General features: G+C 41.0%; 2 protein-coding genes and 1 pseudogene across 3 annotated transcripts in view; all 3 read left to right on the forward strand.

Annotated features, from left to right (window-relative positions):
* LOC104600817 (uncharacterized) overlaps window positions 1-9,962 on the forward strand; it is a 33,307-nt gene extending 23,345 nt beyond the window's left edge. Inside the window, exons 7-10 of one of the 2 annotated variants that reach the window (XM_010263955.3) lie at window positions 7,827-7,940; window positions 8,031-8,070; window positions 8,487-8,549; window positions 8,749-9,070. In XM_010263955.3, the coding sequence (XP_010262257.1) occupies window positions 7,827-7,940; window positions 8,031-8,070; window positions 8,487-8,507 (175 nt within the window). In that variant the 3' untranslated portion in view covers window positions 8,508-8,549; window positions 8,749-9,070. Of the gene's footprint in view, window positions 1-7,826; window positions 7,941-8,030; window positions 8,071-8,486; window positions 8,550-8,748 lie in introns of both variants that reach the window. The other variant, XM_010263948.3, reaches the window with a different exon arrangement.
* A 3,716-nt stretch (window positions 9,963-13,678) lies between these two features.
* On the forward strand, window positions 13,679-14,804 carry LOC104600839 (putative calcium-binding protein CML16). Its single transcript, XM_010263977.3, has one exon. The coding sequence runs from the start codon at window positions 13,925-13,927 to the stop codon at window positions 14,411-14,413; it is 489 nt and encodes a 162-aa protein (XP_010262279.1). The 5' UTR covers window positions 13,679-13,924; the 3' UTR covers window positions 14,414-14,804.
* A 3,523-nt stretch (window positions 14,805-18,327) lies between these two features.
* On the forward strand, window positions 18,328-19,738 carry LOC104603331 (pentatricopeptide repeat-containing protein At2g22410, mitochondrial pseudogene; annotated as a pseudogene).
* The last annotated feature ends 526 nt before the right edge of the window (window positions 19,739-20,264 follow it).

Below are 20,264 nucleotides of genomic sequence, written 5' to 3' on the forward strand. Positions count from 1 at the left end.
TGCTACCTCTATGCCCAAAAAGTATTTCAACTTGCCAAGGTCCTTTGTCTGAAAGTGTTCCTGTAGGAATGCCTTCAATCTGTCAATGCCCATTTTATCATTCCCAGTCACAACGATATCATCCACATACACCACCAATATTATTTTACCTGCCGAAGAGTCAAGACTGAAGACAGAGTGATCAACTTGGCACTGTTTCAGACCAAACTTCTTGACCACCTCACTGAACCTACCAAACCATGCTCGAGGGGACTGTTTAAGTCCATAAATAGCCTTCTTAAGTCTACATACCTTACCATCCTCCCCCTGAGCAACAAACCCAGGTGGTTGCTCCATGTAGACCTCCTCGAGCAAATCCCCATGCAAAAAGGCATTTTTGATATCGAGCTGATGGAGAGGCCAACCAGACATAGCTGCAAGGGAGATGACGACACGAACTGATCCTATCTTAGCAACCGGGGAGAACGTCTCCGTGTAGTCAATGCCATAGGTTTGGGAGTACCCTTTGGCAACCAGCCGCGCCTTCAGGCGCTCAACACGACCATCTGGCAAGTACTTAACACTATACACCCACTTACAACCGACAGCCTGCTTCCCAGGAGGAAGAGCGGTGAGATCCCAAGTGTGATTATGATGCAAAGCAGAGAGCTCTTCTTCCATAGCACGGCACCACTCTGGAGAGGTAAGGGCTTCCTGGACATCCTTAGGAACAACCACGGAGGATAACAAAGATATGAACTGGCGATGGGAAGCGGAGAGGTGGGTAAGTGAAACAAAATTGGAAATAGGGTGAAGGGTGCAAGTACGCTTACCTTTCCGTAAGGCAATAGGAAGATCTAGGTCGGAGGCTGGTGTCGAAGCTGGAGCTGGATCTGTCGACGGTGATGAAGCTGGAGGAGCTGCAGCCGGTACACGTGGGCGATGTGTATACACGTGACGGATGGGTGGACGGTCAACCAATGGTGGCACCGGAGGCAAGGACGTAGGCATGACTGGAACCAAAGGAGGTGGATCAGCCACAGGAAGAGGAAGAGGAGGTGGTGATGTGGGGGAAGCAGCAGCACCGGACCCCACGAAGAACGGAGTAGACTCAAAGAATGTAACATCAGCACATACCAAGGAACGACGAGAACTAGGATGATAACACTTGTACCCTTTCTGAGTTCGGGAATAACCAAGGAAGATACACTTCAGGGAACGTGCATCTAACTTGTCAGTCCCGGGACTCAGATTATGAACGAAGCAGACACACCCAAATACCCGAGGAGAAAGCGGAAACGGAGACATGTTGGGGAATAAGACACTAAAAGGAGAACGACCATCAAGGATAGACGTGGGCATCCGATTAATTAAGAAACAAGAGGTGAGCATTGCATCGCTCCAAAAAGTTTTGGGAACATTCATGTGGTGCATGAGGGAGCGTGCCGTTTCTACAAGATGGCGGTTCTTTCTCTCAGCAACCCCATTTTGTTGCGGAGTATAGGTACATGAAGTTTGGTGTATAATCCCATGGTGGTCCAAGTATTCTCGAAAAGATGAGGACAAGTATTCACGACCATTATCAGAACGGAAAATTTTGATGTGAACACCAAATTGATTGCGGATCTCAGCATAAAATTTCTGGAAGATGGAAAATAATTCACTTCTTTCTTTCATTAAATAGAGCCACGTCATTCTTGAACAGTCATCAACAAAAATAACAAAATATCGGTATCCATTATATGACATCACTTTATAAGGACCCCAAACATCTGAATGAATTAAAGAAAAAAGACTCGACACACGGTTATCGACCCTAGAACGAAAGGGAACACGATGGTGTTTCCCAAATTGACAAGACTCACAATCTAAAACAGAAAGTTGACTCAATGAAGGGACTAAGGACTGCAACACTTTCAGCGAAGGATGACCAAATCTACAGTGCCACTGGAGAGGAGAAATGGATGACTGAAGAGCCGTTGACGTTCGTCCACCACCATCAAGATAATACAGTCCACCGGCTTCATGCCCTCCACCAATCTTCATCCCCGTCTTGAGATCCTGAAAAACACACATAGAAGGGTAAAAAGTGATGGAGCACTTAAGTGACTTGGTCAGCTTACTAACAGACATAAGATTAAATGGAAGCTTAGGTACATATAAAACAGAGGATAGGGATACAGGGTCTAGGTCAACATTACCAACACCACAGATAGATGACGTGGAGCCATTAGCAAGGGTAACAGATTGTGATGTTGAGCAATGAGTGAGAGATGAAAACACACCTGGAGTTCCCGTCATGTGATCGGAGGCTCCAGAGTCAATAATCCAGGGGTTGGGTGTGGATGCCAAACAAGCCATACCTGAGTGTGCAAAGGAAGCTGTGTTCTGCTGCGACTTGGATTGAACAAACCTCTCATACTCATCACGAGGAACACTCACCATCTCCTTGCCTGGACCATCTGAGGGAGTAGAAGGCATCGGGTCAGCTGACCGTTTCTCCTGTGTAGGGCTGAAACTGGTGTCACTAGTCATGGCATGGTTGGCCCACGTCGAGGGAGGACCATGTAAGTCATAGCAGTAGTTAATGGTATGTCCATCCAAACCACAGTGAGTACACTTCCGTGGACCCGAGCCACGTCCTCTACCACGAGCTCCCCCTGAATCTCTACCTCCAGTACGACCACCACCACGGATGTGTGTAGATCCACCACTACCACTCCTGCCAGGCTGGGTTCCTCGAGTCCCACTTCTGCCACCTCGGCCTCTTGACACTGCAAATGCTGATTTATCGGAGACATTAGAGTCCATTGATCCAATGGAAGCCCTCCGAAGACGAGCAAACACCTCCTCTAAAGATGGAAGAGCAGATCCCCCTAGTATCTGGGCTCGTACTGGTTCATACTCAGACTTCAGCCCCACCAGAAACCGTGTTACATCAAGCTGCTCTCGCTGTTGCTGTTGAACTTTGACATCTGAAGTGAGAGGATGATAGACATTTAACTCATTACGGATATTCCTCACATTGGCATAGTACTCCTCAAGGCTCTGATTTCCCTGTTGCAGATTGAAGTATTCCTGATACAGTTGATATACCCTAGTGGTATTATCCTGACCTGAATACAGTTTCTTGGCATGATCCCACACCTCTTTGGCTGTGTCAAGAAACATGAAGTTCACACTGATTTTGGGTTCCATACTGTTCCACAACCATGTAATGATCTGTGCATCTTCCTGTTCCCAGTCTTCATACTCCTGAGAATTAGCGGGGGGTTTCTCCTCTCTTATATGCTTCACTTTCTTCTTCGCCTTCAGAAAAACCTCTACAGACTTGGCCCAAGGGACATAATTCTCTTCATTCAGTTTAATGGAGGTCATTTGGACATTCAGGTAGTCAGTAGATATCATGACACTAGGTTTACTATCACTGTTATCTGCCATTGCCGAACTCCCTTAATTCTGAGCACTGAACTAGGAGCACTACACACTGCACACTACACACAGACACTTCATCGAAATCTGCACACTGATTTCAACAGCTGAGAACTGCAACACCACAAACCCTACTCACCGAAGTCTGTACACTGATTTCAGCAGTATTAAATGTTGAAAACTACAACACCACAACCCCTACTCACCGAGGTCTACACACTGATTTCAGCGATATCAAAAGCTGAAAACCACACTTGTAACACCACCAACATTAATCCACAACTATAGGAAGCTTCACCATTAAGTAGACACTATTGCCATTCGAATCACACACAAACCAGAATAAACCCTAGCATAAACCCTAGCATACTGCAATCTGAGAACCCATCATGCGAACTGTACTACACCTCTCATGTATTCCATAACAAAAAAAATATATAAAAAAAAACTTTACCTCATCGCCTGAAGGCCAACCATACGAAGGGCTGAGACACCACTGCACCACACGTACCAGCCCTAACTAGGGCTTAGAAACCACAGCAACCAATCACCAACGACACAATCGGAGGCATAGAGACCTCCTAGGGAAGAGGGCGATCACTCCTTTTCAGCCCTTTTCCCAGTCTCCAACTCACAACTGAGAACCCCAAGTGAAACCCTAATTCGAATGCGCAGAAGGCAGAATTCTAGCAAGTCTGATTTGGTGAACCTAGCTCTGATACCATGTTGAAGTTTGACCTGCCATAGAATTCTGTCTTGTTCGTTGACTGTAGAGTAAAGTAGACAGCAAGAAGTAGGAGAGGAAAGAAGAAAAGAGAGAAGAGAGAAAAGAGAGAAAGGCTGGTTCGAATTAGGGAAAAAAGTTAATCCCTTGATTCGGCCAGACCTATTATTATATTATTGACTTATTGAAAAAGACTTGAGTGCCCTTCTTTAAGTAAGAGGCACTCGAACTAACATAACAGTACACATCAGCATTCTCAACAAGTACAAAGACTGAAATACCCCTTCACTAACACCACTAACAGTATCTCGGGATGTCACTTTTTCCGAGTTGACTCCCTTCTTTAGTATTTTTCCTGAGGGGGAGAAATCTGATGAGCCCTTTGCTGTGTCTCCAGCTGTTCCTCTTCCCATCCCTTGTGAGTTCGATCATGGGGTGTCCACCTCTTCCACTGGACCTACCTCTGATATCCCAGCTCCTCCTCCTTCTGCTCCTGCTCTCCAAAGGTGGTACCAAAAGGCAGAGATTCAGACGTGTGCAGGTTGTTTCCACTCCTTCAGAAGAGCGTCTTGCCACTTCCATCATTCCTGAGGAATCATGTCAGCCCTCTACTGACCCATCTCTGACTGTCCTAGACCTTGACCTTCCTATTGCTCTTCGCAAGGGCAAGTGGAAGTGTACTACCTGTTGTATCTCCAAACACTTATCTTACAGCTTTCTCTCCCCTTCCTACTACTCCTTTCTTGCCTCTGTGTCTTCCCATGTTATACCCAGGTCTGTACCGGAAGCATTATCTCAAGCTGAATGGAGGGATGCTATGATGACTGAACTTGATGCATTGCATAAGAACCATACCTGGGATATTGTGGACTTGCCAGAAGGGAATGAACTAGTGGGTTGTAAATGGGTGTTTACCATTAAGTATCACTCCGATGGCTCTATTGAGAGATTTAAGGCTCGGTTGGTTGCTAAGGGTTACACCCAAATGTATGGCATTGACTATCTTGAGACATTTGCTCCAGTTGCTAAAATGACTTTAGTCAGGGTTTTACTTTCTCTAGCAGCTACTTTTGACTACACCAGTTTGGTGTTAAAAATGCCTTCCTGAATGGAGACCTACATGAAGAGGTCTATATGTCTCTACCTCCAGGAGTGTATGGGAAAGAAATGAAAGGCAAATTGTGTAAACTACACAGATCTATTTATGGTTTCAAACAATCTCCTCGGGCTTGGTTTGAGAGATTTCGGGCTGCTCTTGTCTCATTCAAACACAATCTGATCATACACTATTCTTGAAGAAAAATGACTCTCTGGTGACCTTCTTGATTGTTTATGTTGATGACATTGTGGTCACCGGTAATGACATTGAAGAGGCCAGCAAACTAAAAGGATTTCTCAACTCTGAATTTGAAATCAAAGACTTGGGAGATCTTCGGTATTTCTTGGGCATTGAAGTTGCTCGATCTAAGGATGGTATCTTCATATCTCAGCGCAAATATGTCCTTGATCTTCTTGCTGAAACTGGTAAACTTGGCGCTAAACCCATCTCCACTCCCATTGATCCTAATCATAAGCTTTCTGCCACAGATGGTGAACCTTTGCTTGATAAGGGAGTGTTTCTGATACTGCTTGGGAAGTTGTTATACCTTTGCATGACTCGGCCAGATATTTCCTATGCAGTAAGTGTTATTAGTCAGTTTATGCATTCTCCCAGAGATACTCATCTAACTGTTGCAGAAGGGGTTCTGTGTTACTTGAAAGGTACTCCAGGGAAAGGTATTCTGTTTGCTAAGCATGGTCACATGAAGCTGGAAGCCTTTACTGATGCAGATTGGGCAGGATGTATTGATGACAGAAGGTCCACCTCTGGTTATTGTGCTCTGGTTGTTGGGAATATTGTGTCTTGGAGGAGTAAGAAACAATCAGTAGTTGCTAGATCCTCAGCTGAAGCAGAATACAGGGCAATGGCTCATGGTTGTCAGAATTACTATGGCTACGATCCCTTCTAGAGGAATTGGGGGTGGACTATGAGAAACCAATGATGCTTTATTGTGACAACCAAGCTGCTATCAACATTGCACATAATCCTGTTCAACATGACAGAACTAAGCACATTGAGGTTGATAGGCATTTCATAAGAGAAAGAGTCTCTTCAGGAGAAGTTTGTTTACCATTCATCACATCAGAAGAGCGACTAGCTGATATCTTGACCAAGGGAGTTCCAAGGGTGAAATTGACACACTATATAAGCAAGCTGGGCATGATTGACATCTATGCTCAGCTTGAGGGGGAGTGTAAAGAGACTGGGCCGAATGGGCCCTAACAGCCTCTCTTGTAATATCTTTTATTTTATGTTGATGGGCCACACTTAATGGGCCTGTTATTTATTCTTGTTTATTTCCTTTATGTAACTGCCAAGCTGGCCGCCCACTTAAGGGCATACTTGTCATCATTAATTTTTTAGATCTTAATAAAATAGGGTTAGAGGAGAATGGAGAATTAATTCGACTCCTTCTCTTACCTCTTCTCTTCGCCATCTTCTTCTCTTATACAGTTATTCAGATCTGTTTTATTCTGCTAATCACTGAATTTAAACTTGATATTAGAGGACTGATTTACATCTTCCTACCATTGACCCAGCTCATATTGCGTGGTATGGTGCTACCTAATAGTTGCTATTTTCTGCTCAGATCAGGAGGAGAGAGCTAGAATTTATTTATCCATTGGTCTTATGCTGTCCCAAGTGTTCACCCACTTCTTGCAACTGTTTGGCCTTCTCTAGTCCCCCCCCTACATCCAATCACTTGTGTCATCCTGGAAGGTTAAAGGGTGGTTGACAAGAGGCAGAGTTCTTTGGAACCTAGTACCCCCTGCTTTTTCCTTGGCTCTCTTCTGGGCTATCTGGAGAAAGAAACTACCACATCTTTGAAGGTAAGTCTAGCCCTTGTGAGACATTAATTAGCTAGACTAAATAGCAGCTCAGAAGTGGATGGGTGTCTTGCAATTTTTTTTTTTTTTTTTTTTAAATTAATAGATTGGAGTTCATTTTGAATAACTGGAAGTTCAAGCCATTCTTTGTTTGTGATAATGAAATGACCCAAACTTTTAGCTTCCACTTGCAAGAAACATGGTATGGCTTAACTTGTTTCTACCATTAACAATCTTTATTTGTTGTAACCTAGTTGCTCAAATGGAGGTTTTTCTTTTAGAATGGAATCTGAGAAAGCTAATACCTCAAACCATAACCAGAAAGGGTTTCAACATTTGTAGACATCAAGCAAAGTCCTATACAGAAGAAGCCTTTTCAAGATAGACCAAAAAAAGGCCCACTACCCAGCGAAGGTGGGCCTTGCATGAAAAGGAAATTTGGATTGGACCTTGAAAAACCAAAGGCTTGAATCTGGGTGTTAATCGTCCCGCACCACAAAATAAAACACACTCAAATGGAGGTTACCTATTACATGTCGGTTATTTGCCTAGCTTACAATCCTTGGGTGCTAAGCTTTCTCATATTGAGGTTCACATTGTTTCCCTGTTGCCTTACAATCATCAAGCTTTTTTTTTTCTTTTTTTTTTGTTTTTTTATTTAGCTTGATAGCAGAGTGGAAGTTTGTTCCTGCATGCTGATTTCTGTTTGCTATTCTTTCTCGTGTAAACATACTCAAAAGTTGTGTATACTTTTTCTTGACAGGAAGTATTTGGAAGATCTGTGTTTGTGGGTGGAGTCAAACTCTACCACACTTGGTTTACTGACTTCACATGCTGAGATTGCACTTGGTTTCCTCTTAGTCATTTCACTTTTCTCGTCAGTTACTTAATTCCTTTTCTTTTGTCTTTGTTTCTGCCCTTTAACCCTTCCTATTTGCTCTTTTTAAGTCGAGTTTGGTGGATGCAGGTGGCAACGTAACATAATACAAACATTCATGTATTGGCAGGTTGTTATGCTTTTCTTGCCCCTCAGCATTCATAAATCATTATTAAGGAATTCTACATCCCCATAGCTTCGCCTATTCCTGTCATACTTTTAATTGCAGAAAGAAAATACAACTGAGAAACAATATTTAAAAAATAGTAATCTGAGCTAGCTGCTGAGGAGTTAATGACTTAGGTTCTATTACTGCCAAATGGTGCAGATGTAGGTGGGAAGAAACATAACAAGTCCTCATCAGTCCCTTATTTCTCCTTACCAGAATTAAATAAAAAAAAAACGAACCCTCCCTTATTGAGCAATGCAAGACCCATCCTGTGGGGATCAAAAAATTTATCAGAAAAAAGCTAAAGATGGATCTATATACTGGATGATTCCTATCTTTAATAATCAATGTGATTTTATGCCATGTTGACCTTACAGGTAGACCGTAGTAGTTTTTGACAGATTCAATACTCTTACGTGTGCCACATGGTAGTCACTAAGGTCAGATTTTGTAGGAAGAATTATTAGTAGCTGGTGTGGAACTAGTTTGTCTTTTTGCCTTTACCTTTCCGGCTTTTAAACCTTTTGAAAGAGTCTCTACCGAGTACCATTTTGGTAATTGCTTATTATTTTTGTGTTTTAAGAGTTAGACAATGAAACCTAATTCTATCATCGTTTTGTCTGTGTAACTCTTGTGCAGCTGTTGAAGCTCATGTACCATGCCCCAGTTACTGCAAGCTACCATCGGAGTGTGTGGACTAAAATTGGCCGGACTTTACATCCTTATGTTAACCGCCATGCCCCATTCTTGAACACCCCAATTTCTTCTGCTCAGAGGTGGTGGTTTAGGTAAATATGAAAGAGAAAAAGAAGAGAGGCGTACAGAGATCAAAGTGGCATATGGGGTTCACTTTTAACTACTGGAATCTCTTTATGGAAAGAGTGGTCGCTGATAAGACCATGCAACAATGTTGATTAAAAAACTATTCAAGTGAATCCTTTATTATGAAAACTTTTGTTGCTTTTGCTTTGCCCTTTTTCCTTTCTTTGTTGTTTTCCATTCATGCATTAGGTGTCAGTTAATGGGCTAGCTGGCTACTTTTGTTAAAATTTAAGGTTTACTGTGCAGTATGCGTCCATAAATTAGACTCCAGTGCGTCTGTTCTTCGTGCCAAAACATTGATGGCAACCAACCCATTGCCTGACCAGCAGGAGCAGCAGCAACCGGCTATCTATCCGGAAGCAGTATCATCAAGCAGTGCTTGGCACAGTTCAGGATCCGTGGGTCCATTCTTTGCTGTTATATCTGTTCTAACTGTGCTGGCGGTGCTATCCTGTGTGTTTGGTCGGGTCTGTGTGGATCGGACAGTGACTCCATTGGAGAGTATTAGGCACAGAAGTTACTTGGATTGGCTGAGACAGCGCTGTCGAAGGTGTATTAATGCCAAGCAAGAGTTAGGAGCCAAAGTGGTTGCGCCTATGGAAGGCAATGATGCCAAAGCACAGGATGTCGAGTCAATACCTCTTCCTCCAGCTTAATATCTTGGTTTCAGTTCAGATGACTGACTGCGCTGCATTGTTGAGTTTGGATCGGTCTCAGTTCCAAAAATTGGGTGAATATTATCCCTTAAGATGGAAAAGCTCGTCTCTATGTTTTGATTCGTTTCAGCGACCTGATTCGTTCCCTAGAAATGTGATTCTCTGGAGACCATGTAATTGGGTCCTAATGGTGGATCCTTGCATCCTGCAATTTCAGATAGTGATGCTGCGTGGTTCTGTGTCTCCCGTTATATAACCAACCACCAACTGTGGAATCCATCTCCCATGAGGGTTGGGACTCGTAAGCCTTGTAATTGTAATCGGATTGCTGCTCTGTCATCTGTGCTCTGCTTGCTTTATGGTTTTTAATGTAAATTTGGATGGATACCCACTTACCCATAAAATAAATAAGGAAAATCTTGACGGATTAACTATTCCACTGGCGTGGCTTCTCATTCATATTGCAGATTTGCAGTGGCTGGTTCTTCACTCTAAGGTGTCTAAATTTCAATCTGAGCTGCGCCATTTTAGTAGCACACCATTTGGTTTATGACCAGAATCAGTTTCTGCTGCTAATACGGTGATACAGTTGCACGTTGGGAACAGTGTTTTTGAACTGCCGTTGACCTGGATTGTTAGACCTTTTGGCCTGGAAATCATTTGTTCAAACCGGATGATCGAACTATCAACCTGGAAACTAGTGACTAAAATGGTTCTAATTCTGGGTCAGTTTTTAAATCCTTGATTGGGAATCTCCCGTATTTTTATGAATTCGGATTTGCTCCTTACAGTGCATCTCACACCAACCTCACATGTACTGTGCCGCTGTGAGGTTGGTGTAAGACACGCTCTACTTCTATGTTGTCTTTTTTCTTTTTCTTACTTGTATGTTATCATTCATGATGGATTTATCGTATTAAAAGCGTGTTGACACACTTTTCCTAGCAGGAGATCTGGGGTCTTATGATCATGGGACCAGTGTGGTCTGCCACTGGGCCTGATGATGCATGTGCACTTGTTTAATTGGCAATTCGTTTGGATGCACTGATCTACATTTACTACAAATTTAAGTAGCCCCACCCACCAACTCACCTACCATGGAGACTTTACACGGATACTATTGAATTGATTCATCGAGTTAAACAAGTAAGGCAAAAATGGAAGCTCAGGATAAATTTTCTCACTAAAAATACAATTTTCTTTGTAGAGTCTCTATTACCAACAATCATCCTATGTGGTACATAATTGCAACAATTCGCAGAGGGATCAAAACAAGTGAAAGGATAATCTATTATTATATTCTAAACTGCAGTTGTTCACCTCACCCTAGTCTCTCTTGCTTTCTTACCCCCCTTTTATAATTTTTTTTTATTCTTAATTAAAAAATTAAAAAAAAAAAGAACATGGGCTACTCGGAACTGATTCCCTATAAAACATGACCATCTTTTAACACCAGCCCACCACTTTATTAGGATAACATTCTTTAAATACTTAGCAGTTAACTCCTTTTTTAAAGGGATTTAATGGGATGGGCCTGGGCCTGGTCCTGACAGTTTTTTTTTTTTTCTGGATGAAGGAAATCGTGTCCATGTTTGTAGGTAAAGACGTCTTGGGCCTCTCCTGCAGCCTTATAAGCTATGAAACTATGCTTGATTAATCTATGATGCGAGAAAGACATGGTAAGAGAAGAGTTTTGACCAATCAAATTCATCCATAAATTTTGATTACACCTTATTCGTTATCACATTTATGATTCCAGTTGACTGGTTAGAAAATTTTCGGATATCATATCTTTTTCATATCATAGTCAGACCCAATAAACTGGAATTATAACTGTGATAGCGAATAAGATGTTATTTATCAAAATTCATGGGTGGATTTTGATTGGTCAAAACTCTTTCTATATTATATCTTTCCCCAATCATATGTCTGTTGGAGATAGATGACCTCCATTTTTGGCATTTTCATAACTTTTTCGCTACTTACAAAGGTTTCTCGATGTGGTTTTTCTTCTAGTGTTCACGGTTTGATTACCTTTTCTTGTTCAACAAGATTAATTTGATTTATAATTTTATATATTTTTCTTGCTTCTTACATTTCCTGGGTTGTAATCTGAGCATTTATTAATGAATTATGCCTTATAGCTTCAGAAAGAAAAAATATGTTTTTTTTTTTTCTGATAAATTACAACACCCACTTGTACTTGGGGGTCATGACAGTTGGCCCCCCTGAATTTTGTTTTTATACACAGATCCTCAATATTTTTGAATTTCAGCACTTTGCCCCCTACCATTTCCATTTAGGGGGCGTTCTTTTTTTGGCTTTTGAGAGGGGAAAGTTGGTCAATGGATTTTGGTTTCCATTGACTTAGAATCTTGTATTCTTTTTTCATATTTATGTGGGGATCAGGGAAAGTTTATTTTTCTGGGTATCACCACTTAAGTGATACCCATCTCCTACGTGGGTAAATAACTTTCTCACCTAGAGAGAAAGTTGTCAATACTTGAATGGGACAAAAATACCCCTTTTAATAATGAAATTTTATGGTTAAAACAAGGTTTAAAGTATCGACACAGGCCAATACGCTGGTAGGGCATATTGGCTTGTATCGATGTTTTTTTATGTTTTATTTATTTTTTTCAAAACCGGTTCAAAGGGGTCGGTTTAAGTCCCAACTACCCTTTGAACCATGTTTTGACCTGATACAACCCCTGTAAGGGCATATCGGGAAGCCACCAGCACGATATGTGTCGGTTGATACGGGCCGATACATATCAATACTTTGAACCTTGGGCTAAAATGGTCATTGCCTTTTTTACCTGGGAAACAAAAGAACATGGGTAAATGCACTTACCCGGACCTGGGTAAGTAACTTACCGAAAAGCGAACGAGCGTTAGTGAGTCAACTACACAGAATATTTCCATTTGACTGTCATGTGTAGATTCATATTAATAGGGAAAATTTCCGATTAGTACTTTGTACTTTGGGCCACGTGCCACTTTAGCCCCTGAACTTTAAAACGTGACAATTCAATACCTGAACTTTCAAAACGTGTCAATCCAATACCTATTGTTAATCAGCCCATTAATGGTTAATTAGTTGTTAAGTGGCATTTGAAAAGACACAAATGCCCTTCAAGTGTCATCTAATTTTCTTTATCAACCATCCAAACGTTGATAAAAAAATGTATAGTCCCAAATCTTTGACTCTTCTATTTAAGAAAGTTGGGCTCACCGGAATGCCCACTAAGACATGACTTCAACTTTCTCGAATAGAAGAGGCAAAATTTGGGATCGTTTATTTTTTATCAACGTTTGGATAGTTGATAAAGAGAATTAGATGACACTCGAAGGGCATTTATGTCTTTTTAAATGCCACTTAACGATGATTAATGGGCTAATTAACAGCAGGTATTGAATTGACACGCTTTGAAAATTTGGATACTGAATTATGAATTATTGCGTTTTAAAGTTCAGAGACCAAATTAATACTAGACCAAAAGTACAAGATAATAATTGAGAATTTTCCCTTTTTAATACCCAAACTACTTTGACCATTTTGCCCTTTTGACTTTGTTTCTTAAAATTACCAACATTTTTTATGTTTCTTTCAACAAAGGCCGATAACGATTCATGCCCACACCACATGCCCTCCATGGAAGTGCCGACTTTGAACAGCAGATCATCTTCAACACCTTGAACGAGCGGTTGATCTTCAAATACTGTGCTTTCCAATGGGTATAGTCATAATGGGCAAATTGGCAATTCCACCTTATGACAGATAAAAGGGGTGGGTGTCTGTAATTAATTCACTCTTCTTTTTTTTCCCTATTGGAAAGGTTTATTTATAGGCAATAAAATGGGCCAATGGGCCCATGGCCCCATACCCAAAACCCCACATCACCAATTTATTATTATTATTATTATTTTCAATAAAAGTTTCCACAATATGAATTAATAAAATGCGATTGCCAGTTATGTTTGCCACGGCCACGGGCGGGGGCTGAGGCAACTTCCTTGAACTTACCCAACAAACTAAAATCAAGCGTAATTGATGATTTGTCATTTGAGTTTGAGTCAAAAAATAACATTTATTCACCGACGCGCTTTGCTTCCCAAATTTCAATCATTCATTTACCAATCTCATGATTCTCATCTCCTCTCCTCTCCCAATCCCAAAACACAAACACCACCACCACCCCACGTCTATAACAAACCAACCTCCCATCCTTACCAGCTGCCCTCAACAATCCCAACACTGCTAGATTCCTGATCTCGCTTCCCTTTCTTTCGTTCATTCGTTCTTTCTTCGCCATCTTCCTCCTCTCCTCCTCCTCATGGCTCAGATTCATATTGAATCTGAACAGCTTAAACAACTCAAAGACATCTTTGCGCGCTTCGACATGGACAGGGACGGCAGCCTCACCCATCTAGAGCTCGCGGCTCTCCTTCGGTCTCTCGGCCTGAAGCCAACAGGTGATCAGATTCACGTCCTGCTCAGGAACATGGATCGCAACGGTAACGGGTCGATCGAATTCGACGAATTGGTCAATGCAATCTTGCCCGACATGAACGAGGATATATTCGTCAACCAGGAGCAACTTCTGCAGGTTTTCCGGTCTTTCGATAGCGACGGCAACGGATACATAACCGCGGCAGAGCTCGCCAAAGCGATGTCCAAGATGGGTCAGCCCCTTACATACCGAGAGCTCACCGATATGATACGAGAGGCGGATAGCAACGGAGATGGGGTCATTAGTTTTAACGAGTTCGCCACCATTATGGCCAGGTCCGCCGCTGACTTCCTCGGCCTCACCGTCAAATAGCCGGAGGCCGGAGAACGGAGATGGTTGTTACAATGGTGTTACCATGCCATCATGCCCATGGTCAACCATGCTACCATCACCATCATCATCGCCATCTCTCCCCCTCCACACGTCTTGGGCGGTTTTAATTTGACTTGACTGCATTTGACCCGGTCTTCTATTCATTGGAGAAAGAGTGTTTTGGTTATAAAGCGAAGGGAAGCATCTTAACTCCATTCTCTAGTTGGGGAACAAAACTTTATCAAAACCCAAATTGTATTTTCATTAAAGGGATTTGGTTAGATGTTGGGCTTCAATTGATTATATTTGAACTGTCAAATAAAAAGATATGGCTGTTGTTTTATTATTTCTCTATCTTTATTCTTATAGGGTTTGGGCATATTTCATTTTATTTGTTTTTTCATAACCATCTCAACCATTGGATGGATCATTGGCAAGCTCATAAAGGAGGTAAGTTTCATGACAACAGCCTAATTATTAATTTTCTATTGTGTGAGCTCATGGGTTAGGGTTAATTATGGTGGACCCACATATCAATAAACTAGTTGAAATGGTCATTTGGCATCCCTCTACAAGACCACAATGGAAGCACAGGTCAAATCCGTGTAAGTTGTAACCATGGGTTCTCTGTGGTAACTGGTAAGGTCCAACACGTACGCATCCTACTTTGTCCCCTCCCCACCCAATTAAGTCTCCTTTTGTAAAGTGTGTTATAGCTTGTTATATGACAGCCAGACAGAAAAAAAGTCAATATCAGAAACTTTTAATCTACTATTTAGGCTGCATTTGGCATTACTTATTTTAATGATTTTATCTCCTTTTTATAGTTAAAATGCTCCATGAATATAAAAAAGGATATAAAGCCCTTATAATGCCAAATGCAGCCTTGGATACCTCTAGCTCGATCTAGGACCTTTCAAAAATTAATCTATCCAAAATTCATCTTCAACACCATTTAAGTAGGGTTTTAGTAAAACCTTAATCGTGTATTGTGTGGATATTTTAATCCATTCATATATATATATATATATATATATATATATACAATGTAAATGCAATCTATCTTGTTTGATAATGTAAGGTTGGAATCCCATCTATTTTCACCAACCTTGAGTCTATTTTGTTCCCGTTTTGTATAAAACAATAAATTTACTTCAATTTTACAAAGATGTATTCTTATCAAATGCCAACCTTGGCTCTACATTTACATATTTATCAAATGCAGCCAAAAGAACAAGTTTTCTGTCCTCGACAGAAAAAGAAAAAAAAAAGGCCATTTTATTCTTGTGGGTTGATAATTGCAATAGGTTGCAGGGAGATCAAATCTGCCCCCCACTATGTCCCACAGTACATCTCCGCCGTGTATTAGAAATATCTTCTGATGATAATATCAGAAATGATAATGTCCTCATCGGGAGATGTTTTCAATATACAGCAGGGATGTGTTGTGGGACGTTGTGGGGGGCTGATCTGGATAGGAAAGTTTTTCACTATTCAGCCAATTTATTGTGGATTATTTGGAAGCAAAGAAATATGTTTGTTTTTGAATGTGTTGATCCTGATCCAAACTTGGCTCCGATTTTGGTTAGCAGGATGGTGATGGAGAGGATCATGACTTCCCAGTAAGGATGGCCTCCTTCCAAAACCCTTGAGAAGTCAAGTTCGTTCCCATCTTTTTAGTCAGATTCCTTCGCCAAGGAAATCGGCTTCAGTGCTCATAAGACCATGTTCACACTGTACGGTCCCTTGCAGCTTTGTATTAGGAATACCTTATAGAAAAAAATACAAATACGGAAATATTCACAATGCACGGTGTAAAAGGCTGTGCGAAAGATGTGAACATAGTTTTGTGAGCACTGAATCCGATCACTTTGCCAAGTTCTCTTAAAGTTAACATTGATGGTAGTTTCCTTGCCAGGCAAGGCAGGGTTTGGTTAGTGATAAGGGATCATGTTGGTAAGGTAATTAACATTGATGGTAGTTTCTATATCCTCTCCTATCCAAGTTGAGGCTTTAGCCATTTCCAAAGGGTTACATGTCTCTCAAGTTGTTTTTGAAAGCAACTGCCTTAGCCTCATTCAAGCTTCTAAGAGTAGAAATTTGCGTTGTATATTCTAAAAGCTGTAAAATCCTGTAATGTTTGCCTTTTGCTTTGTAAAATGGCCTTTAAACAAGGTTGCTGAAAAGCTGGCTAAGAAGGGCCTAACAAAGTTTGGCTGCTTTTTTTGGAGTTCGGCTTTAGCCAGTGCAAGCCCGTATTCATATTGTTTGAACAGCCTCTTGCAACCTTGCATTGGAAATATTTTTTCATGAAATAAAGCACATAAGTATGGAGATATTTTCAATATGAGATTGTAAAGGCCAATGTTTTCAACCCCGCTAGCTGTTGACATGACCGATCAAACCATTCAAACCATCACCTGGCTAAGATTCCAAGTCTAGTTCAGTCAAGACTCGTAAGACAGTCAAAACCATTGACTTGGTCAATAACCATTCAACCTAGGCGGTTCAACCGTTGACCTATTTGACCCGGTGACTGGGTCGTGGGTTGCACACTAAGTACATGCAAACTTTCGGAGGCCATAACTTTGCACTTTGATGTCCAATTGAGTTTTTTTCTTTATTTTGGGTAACATTTCAAGATTTATGCATCCCAAGGTGACCCACTATTTTCACGAAACCCCCCCCCCCTTTTTTTAATCTCAAATTGTAATTTTTAATATTTTTTATAAATAAAAATTAAAAACATAAATTAATATAAAATAATACATATAAGTATATAATATATCTAAAACATATTTGTGCATTATTTATTGTTAAATATATATATATATATATACTTAAATTAATACATATATACGCTGATGTGGCACGGTCTAAACTGTTCGACCTAACCAGTCGAACCGGTGACCCACGACCCAAAGGCAAAAACAATTCAACCTTTGGATAGGTTTTTAAAACATTGGTAAAGGCTGTTTGAACGGGCATTGTAGTGACTGAAGCCAAACTCTTTTTTTTTTTTTGGATTTGTCTTGATTGGTTAAAAGTGTTTGTGAGCCAATAGACCCTCTTAGGTTGGTTTGACTCGCTCTTATCTCTATTTTAGCTTATTTCTATATATTTCTTATCTACCAAAAAAACAGAAAATGGGAATTCTTTTTTTTTTAGATTTTTTTTTTTAAATAGAACATTCTTTAAAAGACCAAGTTTGAGAGTGCTTATTGAAAAATCAGTGCTTTACAATAAGTGTTTATGATCGTTTTGTAAAAAAGAATTTATTTTAAACAACAATTGTATAGGTATTTTCAAAATGAAATGACAGGTTAAGATAAGATTAGTAGCTCAACCCATTTCATTGACATTGACCTCACAAGCGCTCGTCCATTTTTGAATTTCGAGGGTAACTAACATACAAGACAAAACTAATGCCACCCGAATGGTCCAGGCTTTTAGTTCCCTTCTACAATCTAAATTTTAAATCTTAAACCCTAAACCTTTAAAATCCTAATTTTAAAAACCCTAAAATTTAAGTGTAGAGCAAATATATATATTTTCTCCTCCCTGTTTGATATCTTTTTGGCACAAAACATCGTATTTTGCATAAATGATCGATTCCCATGCAACAGTCCCACCGGATCTTACTAAGACACTACCATTCCATCAACTGCTTGATCAGAATCCCCAACGACACCTCCACCTTTTCATGGAACACTATCCTCCGTTCCACGCCTCCTCAGCATGTAATCTCCCTCTACCCCCACATGCTCCAGTCTGGCGTTCCTCCGAACAAATTCACCTTCACCTTCCTTATCAAAGCCTGCAGCAAAATCTCGAAACCCCAATTTGGACTTCACCTACATTGCCATCTCATCAAATTTGGATTTGGTCCCGACCCATTTCTGCAAAGCGCTCTTATGGGTCTTTATGCAGACGCTGGCCTGATTAACATTGCCAAACAGCTGTTTGAGCAAACTCCCCACAGAGACGTAGTCTTATGGACTTCTCTGGTCTCGGCTTATGCTAAATGCGGCCTGCCTGATGAAGCACGCCATGCTTTTGATCAGATGCCCGAAAGGAATGCCGTGTCATGGGCTGCTGTCATCTCTGCTTACTCTCAGGGTGCGCGTCACAAGGAAGCTTTATTGGTATTTGATGAGATGCACTATGCTGGAGTTGAGCCCACTGAGGCTACGCTTATCTCTGTACTCTCCTCTGCAGGATATATTGGTGCTCTTAAGGAAGGAAAGTGGGTCCATGATTACGTTATTCACAACCAGATCTTTTTAACTGCCAGTCTTGGCACTGCACTTCTTAGCATGTATGCCAAGTGTGGTTGTATTGATGATGCAATTCAAGTTTTTGCTGGAATGCCTCAGCGGGATGAACTTGCTTGGACAACCATGATCTCAGCACTCGCGATGCATGGACAAGGAGAGCTAGCGCTTGTTCTTTTTTATGAGATGCTTAGCCTTGGATTGAGACCGGACCATGTTACATTCGTTGGGGTCTTAAGTGCATGTAGCCATGCTGGGTTAATCGAGGAGGGCCGCTATCATTTTAAGTGCATGAAAGATACGTTTAGAATTGAACCCAGAGTAGAACACTTCGGGTGCATGGTTGATATTCTAGGCCGAGGTGGATATGTTGAGGAGGCTTGGGATTTTGTCCAAGCCATGCCCATGGAACCAGATGTTTTGGTGCTCAAGAGTCTTCTTAGCGCTTGTGCTAGTTATGGTAGAGTAGAATATGCGGAGTGGGCTGCTAAGAAGCTTAACAAGTTAGATCCAGGTATTGCTTCTTCCTATGTGCTTCTAGCGAATGCCTATGCCAACCTTGGTAGATGGGCTGATGCTGAAAGAGTGAGGAAGATGATGAGAGACCGAGGGGTAACAAAAACTCCAGGTTGTAGTCTGATTGAGGTGGGTGGTGTGGTTCATCAGTTTGTGGCCGGAGAAAATGAAGAACACCACCAAATTAAAGAGATCAAGTCCACGTTGCATCAAATGGACAAGCTTTTGAGATTAGTTGATCAATCACCAACGTTGTGAGCATGGTCATTGGCAGATACCTTATCCCCTTGGAGATGCCTCATTTTCTACTTGTGTACCCCACATTTGTTTACTGCTCCAGAAGAACCGATAAGAAATGGCAAGCAGGAAGTGTTTTCTGCATTTCTAAATACTAGCAAATTATTCCATGTCATACTCCAGGTTGGTTGCTGTTAACTCAAATACTCTAGTGCTTAAAGAACCTTCTAATGGTGGCAGCTTCTTGTCCCGTGGGATCAAGATGGAAATGCGGAAATTAAGAATCACTTATAAGTGAAAATACGAACAGTCTCAAAGTCTTAACACAATAAACACAACCTTCTGTAGTGTTATCGTAGGTTTTGGTTCATTGTTTCTATTTAACTAACAGAAGATGGTAGATCTTTATCCAAGCTTTGGCATGGTATGGAAATCATTTTATATTTTTGAACTTTGGACTGCTCCGATCTACATGAAAGGAAATTGAGTTTCCAAGTTGATTTTTGGTCATAAAACTGATGGTTCTCGCATCAAATTTCAGAATTTGGATTTCCCCTATGCAAGGCATCATCATGAATTTCAGCCTTTTACCCCGTTCCTTCACTTTGCCATCTTATGTAACATTTTCATTCCAGTAAGAACCTTTCTTTTAAAGACAACAGTATTATTTTTCCCCATTCATTCTCTGTTGGACCTCAAACAGCCTTGTAATATGAAACCGTTCAAGCTCATCATTCAGCCATATACAGAACTTTGGTTACCATCCATTAAAAACACCTTGAAGATAAGACATGGGAATGGTCCAATGTAAGGAGCTAAAAGTT

The sequence above is a fragment of the Nelumbo nucifera genome, chromosome 3 (genome assembly GCF_055504915.1).
Source record: "Nelumbo nucifera cultivar China Antique chromosome 3, China Antique-T2T, whole genome shotgun sequence".
Taxonomy (NCBI): Eukaryota; Viridiplantae; Streptophyta; class Magnoliopsida; order Proteales; family Nelumbonaceae; genus Nelumbo; species Nelumbo nucifera.